Source organism: Cynocephalus volans, chromosome 10, assembly GCF_027409185.1.
Source record: "Cynocephalus volans isolate mCynVol1 chromosome 10, mCynVol1.pri, whole genome shotgun sequence".
Classification (NCBI taxonomy): Eukaryota; Metazoa; Chordata; class Mammalia; order Dermoptera; family Cynocephalidae; genus Cynocephalus; species Cynocephalus volans.
In genome coordinates, this window is record NC_084469.1 from 117,721,619 (window position 1) to 117,735,225 (window position 13,607).

At 44.4% G+C, this 13,607-nt stretch overlaps 1 protein-coding gene and 1 pseudogene across 1 annotated transcript in view; both read right to left on the bottom strand.

Annotated features, from left to right (window-relative positions):
* CDH13 (cadherin 13) overlaps positions 1–13,607 on the bottom strand; it is a 1,069,738-nt gene that overhangs the window by 30,737 nt on the left and 1,025,394 nt on the right. Inside the window, exon 11 of the mRNA XM_063110059.1 lies at positions 8,628–8,770. Within this exon, the coding sequence (XP_062966129.1) occupies positions 8,628–8,770 (143 nt within the window). The remainder of the gene's footprint in view (positions 1–8,627; positions 8,771–13,607) is intronic.
* On the bottom strand, positions 228–907 carry LOC134386926 (pyridoxine-5'-phosphate oxidase-like; annotated as a pseudogene).

Sequence of the window (13,607 nt, forward strand, 5' to 3'; positions counted from 1 at the left end):
ATTTCCCATTTGTGATTCTCTGTGACACTGTTATACTCCACTGGACCAGCTAATTGAGAGTCACTTGAGTACAGAGAACTCAGAGGATGAGCTCTGAGGAGCTGCAGATAGGGGTGGGGAGGGGCAAGGGCTGAGTTTAGAAAGGGGGGCCCGGCTCCCAGTCCCACACCATCTCTGAGCACCTGGCCCCAGCTCCACTAGGGGGCCAGAGTCCCTGGATTCCGGAGTCAAGGCACAAGTCTTTCCTACAGCCAGTCCTCCCCGCGGTGGGTCATGGGCCCTCAAGGGGAATCTCCTGTCTGTAGGTGCCACTGAAAGACGATCACCTTGCCAGGACTCCACCACCTGCGGGAACAGGACGTGGCCACCCTGGTATTTTGCCTCAGCACTTCTTGTTCCCAGAAGAGCTGGTTCAGTTCCTCATTTTTCTTTCTCAGATACTCCTGATCGGGGACCACAGAACTCTGGTGGCCGACCACAGCCCTGGTCTGGCTGCTCCTGGGGTGGGCGTGGAAGGAGCACTCGGTCCCCTCCCAGCAGCTTCTTGGCGGGGCCTCCATGTGCACCTGATGGTGAAGGCTCCTGGCTGCAGGCACTGGAGTTAGGGAGGAAGCTGAGGCCATCCTGCCAACGCCCCTCAGCAGCAACGTGTGGCAGAGGGTTTCCATCTCTGCTGCAGGTAGCCGGACATGGCGTTGGCGTCCTCTGTGCCAGGACACCCAACAGCCTCCTCAAGCCAGGCAGCGAACTGCTCCATGGGGCCTGGGGAGGTCAGGTGAGCCTCCTCAAACCCCTCTCAGTCCCTGTGGTAACTCTTGTGTATCGGTCCCAGGTCCATGACAGTGCTGCCACCTGTGCACAAGTGGCAGAGGTAGCCCAGCCACACAGCAGGTCACCCAAATGTCATGGTGATGCCCACACCCTGGCGCTAGGTTCGGCTGGGTTTGGAACTGATTTCTCAGTCCCAGCATCTGCCCCAGGAAGGCAATTGTGTCTGTTGTAAACTGCATATAGTTTTTTGAGTTTTTTAATAGTCTGATAATCTTACTTGGAATATGTAATCCATTTACATCTAATTATGGAGTTGGAACTGCAACTCCAGTACTGAAAGTATTATGTATTAGTGGTAAGCAGGAGAGGAGAACATATTTTAGATCAGTCTTCTGTAAACTTGAGTGAGCATTAGAATCACCTGGAAAGTGTAAAAACACAGATGCCTGGCCTGAAACCAAGAGTTTCTGGCTCAGTGGTTTGGGGATGGGACCTGAGAATATGCATTTCTAGCCAGATCCCAGGTGGTGCCAATGCTGCTGGTCCATAGCCACTCTCGGAGCAAGACTGGGTTAGACTAGTGGTCCTCACCCCCTGACCAGCTGAATTAATCTCTGAGGGTATAGGCCAGGCATCTGTATTTCTAGGTGTCTATGTGATTCTGATGCATAGTGAGAGCTAAGAAGCCCAGGCTTACCTAAAGGGGACCTAGCAAACAAGAACTCATCTTGGGTCTCAGAAACAGTTTGGGGCAGAACTGTGAAGACATGGGGGACTCCAGTCCCTTGGCATCCCAGGTATCAGTGTAAAGATTCCCTACTCCCTCTCCTCCCTGGTCTTACCTTTTGCTCTTTGTCTCACATCACCCTGTTTCTGTTTTTCACGGCATTTGTAATATTCTGCAATTTTTTTGTTTGTTTATTTATTTACTTATGAAAACGTCTGTCTCCCTATAGAATATCAGCTCTTGTTGTCTGCTTGTTCACAGCTATAGTCACCCAGTCCCAAGCCTGGAGTCCAGCATGTAACAGGTTCCCCATATTTATTTAATGAATGAATGAACAGTTCAATGGCACCAGTCATTAGGATAATTCATTTGACTAACTGCTATAGTTTGAATTCCAGATTCACCAAAAAATGCAAACTGTTTAAAATTTAATTCTCTATGTTGACTTTTCTATGGGGAAGGAATATACTGATGAGGCAACATCAGTGCTGTGGTACATTTCTGATTCGTGTGACAATGTTTTCTGGACCTGGTTAGAATGGTTTAGTACCCTGATTTGGTTTAGTGTTCAGAAAGCTGACCCAATGGTGTTTCTGGACCTAGACTTTTGAAAAATAGGATTCAGTAAATACCACTCTAGTGGATTGAATTATGTCCCCCCAAAACTCATTGAAGCTTGAATTGTGTCCCCACAAGTTTTATTTATTAGAAACTTGGCCCCCATTGTGACTGTTAAGAGGGTGGGAATTCCTATTATGGTAATTGCAAGGTGGGGCCTTGAAGAGGTGATTGGATTGTAGGACTGTGCAGTAGTGAATGGATTAAAAATGGTGGTCAGAGGTGTGGTTCTGAGGGCTTTAAAAGAAGAGGAGATTCTGTCTCTCTCTCTCTGCTCTCTCTACTTCCACCATCTTGCAATGTGAGACCCCTGGGTTACTGTTGCCATCACCAGATGGACTTTGGACTTCCCAGTCTCAGAAACTGTAAGCAATAAATTTCATTTTCTTATAAATTACCCAGTTCCAGGTATTATGTTAAAAGCAACAGATACGGACTAACACATGGTACGATTAGGTTTATATTTATCGTATTGCTTTGCTTTTGTATTTGGCCTTTTTAATACTTTTTCCCCCTCCTTTCTTATTTTCTTTTGGATTAATCGAACATTTTTCCTTCTGTTAATTTGTTAGTTTTACGTTCTTTTTCTATCCTTTTAGCAGGTACCCTAGGGTTACAATACAGATACCTGACTTATTACAGTCTGATATAAAGTGTGTGCAGAGCCTGTTTTAACTACATTTATTGCCTCCCACATTTTGTGTTACTGTCCTCATACATTTTATTCTGTATTTTTAGCTCCTCATGTCATGCATGACAATCATTGGCTTACCCACATGTTTACCCTTCTATTTTTATTCATGCTTCCTGCATTTCCACATCTTTCTGGGATCATTTTCCCTCTGTCTAGAATATTCTCTTTAGTAAAAGGTGTGAATCTGCTTGCAACACAATTCCTCATTTTTCATTTGCTAGGAATGTCTTTTATTCACCCTCGTTTTGAAGGAAAAATTTGAGGCCTGTAGAATTCTAGGTTGGCAGGTATCTTTAAACTGATCAAAGAACTGTTATTCCATCGTCTTCCGGATTCCTCATTTCTGTTTAGAATTCAGTCATAAGTCAGGCTGTTGTTTCTTTACAGGTAAATGTCTCCTATTCTCAGGCTGCTTTCAGTATTTTCTCTTTGGTTTTGGTTTTCATCAGTTTGACTTTGATGTTTTTCTTCAAATTTATCCTGCTTGGGGTTGGTCAAACTTCTTGAGTTAGAATGTCTTTGATCAGTTTTGGAAAATTCCTGGACATTATATCTTCAAATATTTTTTCTGCTTTCCATCACTCTCCTATCCTTAGGACTCCAATTCATGCATGCGCCACTAGTCTTTTATCTGATTTTCCCCCATTCTTTATTCTGTCTGTGTTTCACTTTGAGTGTTTTCTATAGATTCATATTCCAGGTCCCACATCTTGTGTTTTGCTGTTAAATCTACCTATTGAGTTCTTAGTATCAGATGATATGTATTTCAGTTCTGCAATATCCATTTCTTTCTTCTAGATTCCATATGTTTGGTGTAATTCTCTCTGCTTTAATCTGTCTTTTATCCTATTTCCTTGAACATAATATCATAGTTATTTTAAAGTACCTGTTTGCTAATTTAAATATCTGCCTCCTCCGTAGGTCTAATTTTTCTCTTGATCAGTTACATGTTCTTGCTTCTTTACAGGTCTGGTAATTTTTTAAAAATTGTAAATTGGACATTATGTATTAAAGAATGAGAGAGGCTCCAGATAGTATATTCTGTTATGAATCTTCCCCTCTCTTGTGTCAGCCAGATAGGATGAGGGCTTGTCTCATAGTTCAGTCAGGGATTGAGATGGGTGAGCCTGGGCTGCAGGTTTAGCAAGACTGGTTTACTGGTTGCTAGGCATGGGCCTCCTGGGATTTTGATTGAAAGCCTAGAATATCTCAGCTCTGAAAGGCTCTAGGAGATCCAGCTCTGCCCTTCAGCCATTACCACCTCAGCTTTCTAGCCATCCCACACGCCACCTTCCAGCTCCTTGTGCCTTCAAAATCTGGCAAATATCTTAAATGAGAGAATGGCTGGATGTCTGAGGAGAGCTTGCTTCCTCTGAAATCTGTTTCCTGTGAGACCCCCCCAGAGATTTCCCTTTGTCCATTAAAAGGCAATTGTCCATGGGGGGAAAGCTACTAGGTGTTTAAAGCCCTTCAAGTTTCCAGTTTGTCACACCACCTCTACCTGACTCTTACAAGTGTTTTGGATTGTTTCCCCTTCATCCTAGGCCCCCTGCCTGATCCAAGCCTGACTCTCATCTGGAATCAGAAAATGCCCCCAGAGAGGGAAAAAATGGCTGGCTGTCTTATGCGCTTTTTGGACTGGTTCTTCCTTCGTTGGTATTTTAGTTTATCTAGGTTTCACTGCTTCTCTTTGATGCATTTGCAATTAAGATTTCCGTATCATCTGATTTTTGTAATTTATCTGGGTTTTTCTAGTTTTACAGCGGGGATATTTGTTTACTACATCCTACCTGGAAGTTCCTGCAGCCATATGTTTTATTGATATGTTTTGGCATAAATTTCTGAGTGATTCTTGTTTGGATAAAGTTAATTTATTTTACTTCAGCTTTCCTAGTGTTATATGACAAAAATCCTTATTCTTTCATTCCATCAAATAAATTGAATTTCTATAAAATTAATAGAAACAAATGCTCACTTTGGATAAAGTTGAGATATCAATTAGTACTATTAACTTCGATCTAATAAGTTTTGGTTTTTCCTGGTTAAACATAATACTGGGAGATAAGTTTTCAGTGAATGACAAAAAGGGGCCTTTACACAAAAGTTACTCTGATTTATGAAGTCTTTTTTATTCATGTTCTTTTTGCTGTAAGTCTTTTGGGCCTTGTTCAAGATTGTCATCCCTAATGATGGTTCTGTATATTAATGCCAACCTGTTTTCTATTTACCATTACATCTTTAGGGACATTTCAGTCTTCTGGAAACATCTGTGACACCAGATTTCGAATTTCCTTTTCTGATATTAGTATTAACAGTGTTAGACAAGAGGTAGATTTCAAGCTATATTTTTCTTGGGTCATGGGAGAATTATTCTGGGCTCCACTCTTTCCTTTCTAGAACCCCCATGGGGAAGGATTAACGTTTAGTGAACATTTAATATGGCTTTTGATGAAGAGTAGGGAGGGCACAGCACTTCATTTTTCCATTTCAACATCATAAGTAGGAATTATCTTCCTCATTTTATAGAAGTAGAAACTGAGTCTGTAAGTGGCTGTCACAGTTACATAGCCAGACAGTTCATGTGTGTGCATGCGGGATGCTGAGAAAACATAGATGAGACTGGGTTTCCTCAACAGAAATACTCAGTTGTAAGGCATCATTAGGTCCTGACTATGTTGTAAGTTATTTTCCCAATATCATATAGCTAGTCAGTGGCATGGTAGAACTTGAAACCAGATTGCTGCTTCCAGATAGAAATTTTTAAGCATATTAAGGATGCAAGAAACCGAAGGTAAAAAAATGATTTCCTAATAACACGACCTTGAGAAAGTCAACTAAATTCTGTGTCTGTTTCCTAATCTGCAAATTGTGATTTGGTTCTCCATGATATCTGTGGATAAGATGTACATATAAAAAGTGTCACTTAATTGATCACTGAATACTTGGAAAGAGCACCCTTATTTCTGGCCAACATTAAAGTGTATTGTGTTTCCAGTTCTTTTGATTAATAATTGAGTTAAATATTTCATAAGGCAATGACAACTATACTATGCTATATTTCAACCTTCCTACATGGCATCCTTAGCTGGGAAATTTCTCTGCAAGTACTGATAATTGTATGGAGTACAGAACCTTGAAATCATTACTTTAGCTAGTCTATAATGGACACTTTTCATTTATACAGTACTTTAAACGTTCCTGGCTTATTGTCATCCCCTGTTTATGCCCTTAGCAGTCTATCTAGACATATTCCTTCTGGAAACCTTTTCTGTTCTGATGGCACCCATCTCTTTTGCATGGGTGGCTCCCTAAGCAAAAGTGCCTCTCCTCTATTTGGGTCCTATATTGCCAGCTTCTCATGGGACATCATCTCAACATACACCCCCAACCCAAAATACAGGAAAGGAAACAATCCTCTGAAACTAGCTCCCTGTTTCTATCCATGGAACAATCATTACTGATTCCTGAGCTAGAAACCTTGATATAACCTTTCTCTAATTTGTGTTCAGTATGTATTCTTTACAAAGCTTTGTTTCTTTCTCTCAGATGCTACCTAGATTCATCCTTTCTGGTCCATTTCTCTTGCTCCCAGGTAGACTCTTACCTCTTGAACTAAGATACTTGCTAGGGTTTTCAACGCTTTTCCCAACTGCAGACTGACTCCACCCAAACCAACTTCGCTGCCTCGGTTTAGGTCCTCACTTCTCTTACCACAAGTTTTGTCACAGCTGTCTAATGCCTCCCTGTCTTACATCTCTTCATCATTGGTTCTGTTCTCTACACTGCTGTAGGAGTTACCTCTCTAGAGCACAAAGTTAATTCTGGAGGCAAGCGAGTAACACAATGAAGCCCAACTCCTTGGCATAGCATCTAGGGGATTTCATGCTCAGTGCATGATCTATTCCATGGGTATGTGGGTGCCACTGTGACAGGCACTGGGCATCAGCATAAGGCCTAGATCCAGCCCTAGAACAGTCCAGCACCTGCTCGCTTCTCCACATGTACCTTTGCATGCATGGAGCCCACCATGCTAGTCTCCAGTAATGCTGGCCAACTTCTCAATATATATATTCCCTTCTACCCATATTCTTTCAGACTTCTGCTAGAATGTCCTACCTTTTATCAATGTCTCCTTCATCACTTGGTGTAGGTGTTCCTCTCCCAGGAAGCTCCCCACGACCACCCTCCAAGCTGGATGGGGGACTCCTCTGGACTTAGCTCCATTGGAACAGTGATGGCACTCTGTCGCAGTCTTCCCTTTACTTGACTAACTCCCCAAATAACTTCTGAGCCCTCTGAACACGAGGGCCACGTGTTGTGCATTTCTGCGTCTCCAGGACTGAGCACAGTGTCGGGTCCCACTCTTGGCTGATGCACATCTACATGCTGTTTCATCACGTCAGCATCCTCTTCAAGAACTTATAGGGTCTCTTGGTTGCCTGTTCTATCAAATGAGTCATCTGGCTTTTGAGATGCTTTGGAGGTATGACTTTTCCTTATACATCCAAGTAGATTTCTACATATCCACTCACAGCAAGTGCAACTCTTCTTTCCTTCTCCGGACTCCCGAGTCATTCTTGCTTCTGGTTTTAATTCTCCTGCTCTACACATTTAGGTACTTTGCCTCCTGACCTTGCCACTTAACCAAATCCCACCTGTCTTAAGGCTAAACACAAGGGTTGACTTCACTGTGAGGCCCTCTCTGCCTGTTGTATGCCACATGGATTGCCTACTTCTTGGACATGTGTTCTCCTATTCAGTTTGTGTGTGAGGACCCAGCATATGGAGGCTGGGTCTGAGAATTCTTAGTTCACCCTTGCTATTGGGTTTATTGACAGGCACCTATAAAAAGGCCTGTAAATATTCATCTTGGTAGATAAGGACTTAAAACGGAGTCTTTAGCTATGAACAGCTGGCCTTTGAGAATAAGAGGGAGACTTCTTGTGTGATTGATGCAACAGACATCTCAGCTTAAATGTCCAAAAACCAACTCTGATCCCCGCATCTCAGTTAATGGCAAATCCTGTCAGCTCTGCATTTGAAATATGCAGAAGATCTCCAGAATCTGATCCCTCCTCATCCTCTCCCCTCTCATCGGTCCAAGCCACCACCTTGGCTAGACTGCCACACAGTCTCTTAAGAGACTCCCTACTTCTGCCCTGTCCCCTGCTGTCTGATCTCAAAAGAGCAGAGAATCATTGAGGCACATTAAACTCTTCTTTTCTCCTCTAACGTGTCAGCTTCAACAGGACAGGTTTTGTTTTGTTTTGTTCACTGCTGTTTCCCCAGCATCTAAAACAGGGTCTGGCACGTGGACGTTGCTTTTGAATGAACTGCCATTGTTCTGTGGTTATTGACCTACTGGCTGAGTGTGCCTGATGTCTTTTCATGGGAGTGTATCATAATAGGATAAAAGCAGTGGGAACCATCCAATTGTCGGAGTCAGTGATGTCCTTTGGGACTTTCTTTCAACTTGCATTAAGTCAAAGAACCTTCTCTGCAAATGAGAGCATGACACTAAGATGAAAGACATGAGCATGGCTTCCTAACCTCAGTGCCTGCCTGAGATGGAACCCAGTGAGCTCACTCTCTGACCCCTAACCAGACACTGCTCACCTTTCTATGAAAACCTGAGAATTCTAGGTCTTGGGAATGTTACCGACTCTGTACATGTGTGCTCAAACATTTGCTTCCCAGCTCCCACACCCTTGCATTCTTCCCAGGAATACCTCTAGGTGCATCAGAAGAAATGCAAAAACACAAAATATATTTGTAACTGAAAAGTATACCCTTGATGGTATTTTTCAGATTACTCACCACTGTCAATTGCCAGGAAGAGGGCAGTGTACACGCTATTGTGGACAAAGGGGGACTCGCGGTCCAGCACAGCTGTTGTGTCAACAGTCCCATTGATGGGGTTAATATTCAGCCAGCCTGCTGGGTCCTTGTAAACAGAATACCTGAAAGAAAAAATCCCAAACAACATTAGATTGCATTCAAGTTAGATTCGGGAATGGTTTACTGAGTGTGGGCCACAGGCTCCTATTGTAGGTGCCAGATCATGCTTAACACAAATCCAAAAACACCATTTCAGTTATGGCTGCTTATCAGGAAGTAGTGCTGAACACCAGCTCAACCTACTGTGTGCTAAGCATTTGCACATATGCCTCCTTTATTCCTCATGACAACCTACGAAGGGGATGCCCAGCTCTCACAGAAGCAAAGCAGCATTCATAGCCCCTCTCCTGAGTCCAAGTCCAGTCTTGTTTCTTTCACATGTTGGATGCACCATCTGCAGACCAGGTCCGGGAAGCACTGTTGTAAAGGTACAAGCAGGACCCATTGACACTTGGAGGAAGAAATCATTACTTCTGATTGAGGGTGACCCTGGGAACCTCACGGAGGATGCAACATTTGAACTAAGACAGGAGGAAGGGGTAGGATGTTGTCAGAGAATGAGAGGACAGACAAGTCAGGAAGAGAGAACAATATGAGTTGACACACAGAACAGAGACATGCATTAGGATGTACATTCCACGAGGGCAAAGATATTTGTTCATTCACTTCCACGATCCCAGCACCCAGAACATTGCTTAGCACATACACAACACTCAACAGATACTTGCTGAATGAATGAATATTTAGGGATTAGAAGGTTGACAGTTGTAGATGGAACGTAGTTTCTTTGGGGAAACTGAAAGTAAATGAATTTGGAGAAACAAATTAGACCAGATTATAAAGAACCTACTTTTGAAAGGGGTTGGACTCTGGACAACAGGAAACCATCAAAGAATTTAAAAGTACCTTTTTTTTAGGTTGTTGTAAAAGCAATAGGTGCTCATTGTAAGAAGTTCAAACAGTATCACAATGCATATAGTAAGAAATGAGTCTTAACTGTCAGGAGACTCAAACTGAGCATGGGTCAGATTTCTTTGAACTGGGTGGCCTGGGTAATGTGCCACTTCCACACCTAAGCCAGAAAGGTGCTTGTTGGTGCTTTCCTGCCCATCCCCACCAATCTTTGAAATATATGCCCCTGAGGAGACATGAACACCGGTAGCTCATCAGTCTGGTAGAGGTGCTTAAAGTTGGTCATCTCTGCCTTGTATGAACTGCTTTGGTTCTAAGGATATTTAAAACCTGATTTAACCAATAGGATTGCACATCTCCAAATGAAGAGCTTGGAGCTAATTAGCACCCTAATCTTCACAGTGGAGAAGATATCCACGTCCTAATCCTGGAACCTGTGAATGTTACCTGATATGGCAAAGCCTTTGAAGATCTGATTAAGTTAAGGATTTTGAGATGGGGAGATTATTTTGGATTACTTGGGGTCAGGGGGTTGGCGGCCTAAATGTGATCACAAATGTCCTTATAAGAGGTAGGCAGAGAGTGATTTTAGAGACACACAGAAGGGGAAGCCTGTACAACCATGGAGGCCAGAGATTGGAGTAAATGTGGCCACAGCCAAGGAATGCTGCAGACACCAGATGCTGGGAGAGGCAAGGAACGGCCCCCCACCCCAGAGCCTCTAGAGGGAGCGCAGCCCTGCTGACACCTGGATTTTGACCCTGTAAGACTGATTTTGGACTTCTGGCCTCTGGAACTGTGGGAGAATAAATTTCTAGCCACCAAGTTTGTGTAATTTGCTACAGTGGCACTACTAAATGATTACAGTAGGTGCAATATCCCCACTTACAGATGAAGACACTGAGGCACAAACCTCACAGCTACTGAAGTCGTAGAGTCAGGCCCACATGTCCTGATCCAGAGCCTCTGTTCTGGACCCCCATGTTATGCCACTCCCAGCTAACTTCCCATCACCTTTCTCAGGGTGGGTGGTCAGAAGACACTTGTTTTCCTAAGTATCTTGTTTTGAAGAAGATATGAAATTTGAGGATAGAATTAGGATGAATCTAAGCGTGATGGGTTGGTTTATTCACATGTGGGTGAAATTGAGGGGCTATCCACTTACGTGTGGCCAAGGAGAGCAGGAACCACCCAGGCTACCCGTGCATGACTTGGAGGCAATCTCAGGGTGGCAACATGATTGTAACCAGGGGAGGCTGTGGTCACTGATGGGAGGGACGGTCAACCTGGTCCATCAAAGGGAATGGGCCTCCTGGTGCTTACGACAGGCAGCACATCATCCATAGCCCTAACTTGACCACCAACCGGGAGACCCTCTGCTCCCTCCCACCTTCTCCCGCAGCCTCGGTGTCAGCCCTCTGGAGGTCTTTGGGCTTCCAGTAGCATTGACAGACCCTCAGACATAACAGCATTGTCATTTTGATTCACAGAGCAGCATCTGGTTTTGTATCAATCCATTTCGCATTGGAGTCATGTGAACTGACCCAAGAATCAAACTGAGTTTTTGTCCTGCAAAGTAGCTGCTCTAGACCTGGGACTGCAGGATGACACCAGGGGGTGGCCCCTGCTGAGCTTTCTGGAAGGTGGTGGTCTTGTCCTTCCTACAGCAGCCTCATAGTGCTCTGCCCACTTTCTCATGACAGCATCAACAGCAGCGACGTCCAGTTACCCTGAGTGGTGACACATGCCAAGTGCTGTTCTCAGTGCTTCCAGGCCAACCCTCTGAGGTCAATAACAACAGTATTATCCTTCCCCTTTTACAGAGGAGGAACTGAGTGGCCTAGAGAGATAATAGCTCTGCCAAGGTCTGCCATGGCTCCATCCAGGGCCATGCTGGGATTTGATCCCTGGCTGTCTGGGGTGGAGCCCTGCTTCCAGCTTCTCTGCTTCATCAGCCCAAGCGACACACCAGATACACCGCCAGCACCATGTAGGAGGGGAAAGCTTGGACTCTGGGCTCTAGCTGTGTGAACCTGGACCAGCTACTCTCTCTGTTTCCACTTACTCCTCTGTGAGTTGGGGACAATCCCAGAGATCTCATGGGTGGCTGCAAGGGATGATGTGACGTGCTCGGCCTGTGCAGGGCGCCCACGAGGGGCGCTGGCATCAGAGTCAGGCCGTGGACATGTCAGTGGCTCACCAGGGTCAGGCTCCAGTGTGTCCCTTGGTTATGGGATCCATGCCATGCCCAGGAATGTTTTGGAAATATACCCCTTGGCAGAGCTGGGGGCACAGTGTTCTGAGGCTGGGACGGGATGGGGAACAGATGGAGATAAGGAGGGAAGCTGACATAGAGCCCCCCACATGCTCCTGCCACCCCATGATCATTTCAGTGTTTCTTGAAAACAGAAGAGATGTATTACTCATGAGAATGAGCTGCTTTAAAAACACCAGTCTTTTGACTAGTAATTTATGCTTCTACCTGGCAAACTCCTACTGTTTTTCAAGACCCCCCTCAAACGTCTCCCCCCGGTCACTCTGTGTGACCCCAGTTGGAATGAATCACCCTCCACTAGGTCCTTGCTGGGCACCTGCACGGGCTGAAATGCCTGTGAGACCATAATATGGGCCCTTCCGGGTCTGCCGCCTTCACCAAACTCTAAGCTCCTAGTGTCAGGATGAGGTGAAAGTTGACGAAAGTAGCAAAGATTGCTTACTTGTGCCCAGCTCTGTGCTGACACCTTACGGGCATCACATTTATTTTTGTGATTCACAATAACTTGATGAAGTGGATAGTATGCCTTTTTAAAATATGAAGTAACCAAGAATCAGGGAGGCTTAGCAACTTGCCAAAAGCAGCACAGCTAAGAAGTGGCAGAGCTGGAATTTAACACAGATATGCTGGATTCCAGGGGCTGGGCTTTAACCAACATGCAGCCTGTTGCTCGTGCCTAAGACCAGGTACTGTTACTCCTGCATCCCCAGGGCCGAGCAGAGTGCCTGGTACACAGAGGGCGCCCAGTGAACGTTTATCACACCTTTCTCTTTCAGTTGGAACAATCATGGAAACGGAAAATGCAAAGGAAGGTAACATTTGTTTCCCATCTTATCAGAAACGTAGTTGATCAAGTTCACAGTTGACCCAAGAGTGATGTGCAGTGGTTCAACATATTTAAAATAATGAAAGCGTTAAATGGACTGTATTTCATTCCTTGATCACTCAACTCACTTTAGAACATAAATAAAAACTGAATTAATCTAGCTTTTCACACCGGCATGCAAGCAATGCTCTTTGTTTCTCCTTTTGTTATTATTTTTGTCTTTTGATACCACAATTTTGCAGTACAATTAACATGTCTGCTGTTTTCTTGTAGAAAGAGTGGTTGTATTCAGTGAAGTGCTTAGAGACAGGAGCTTGGAATTTGTCCTCTGAAAGCAATACCCAGCACAGTTAGGCCTGATGGAAGCCAGGGCTTGGGAGGTTTTGCAGGATAGCATTTCACTATTTCTCTTCCTTAAAAAATAATCGGGTACCCATAACTGTGCTGTTTAATTGCACTATTTGTTTATTTTATTTGGTGCCTCTTCCCATCGAAGACCTTACATAGGTCTGCCTGTATCACAGATGCCTTGGTGCCCAGCTTGCGGCTCCCACTCAGTATCACACCCACAGATGGGGAAGGGTGGATGCTCCATTTGGCTGTCACTCTGCCAATGTAACCCAGACCAAGTTGTGGTGAGGAGACACTGGATGGCAGGTGTGATCCTCCCCAATCCAGAGGGCAGAGCAGCTTGAGGCCCCCAGCCAGCTCTTTCGCTTCCTAGCATTTGAGCACTTTTGTCACATCAGCCTTTTTGACCAATTGGCCAGGCATGCCATGTAAATTTCTGACATTTTCAAAGCTGTCTTTTTAATAAACCTTTCCGTGTAGAAATACCAGCGTGCAAGATGTTTTCTGTGCTTCTAGGCCTGAAAAATGCATATGC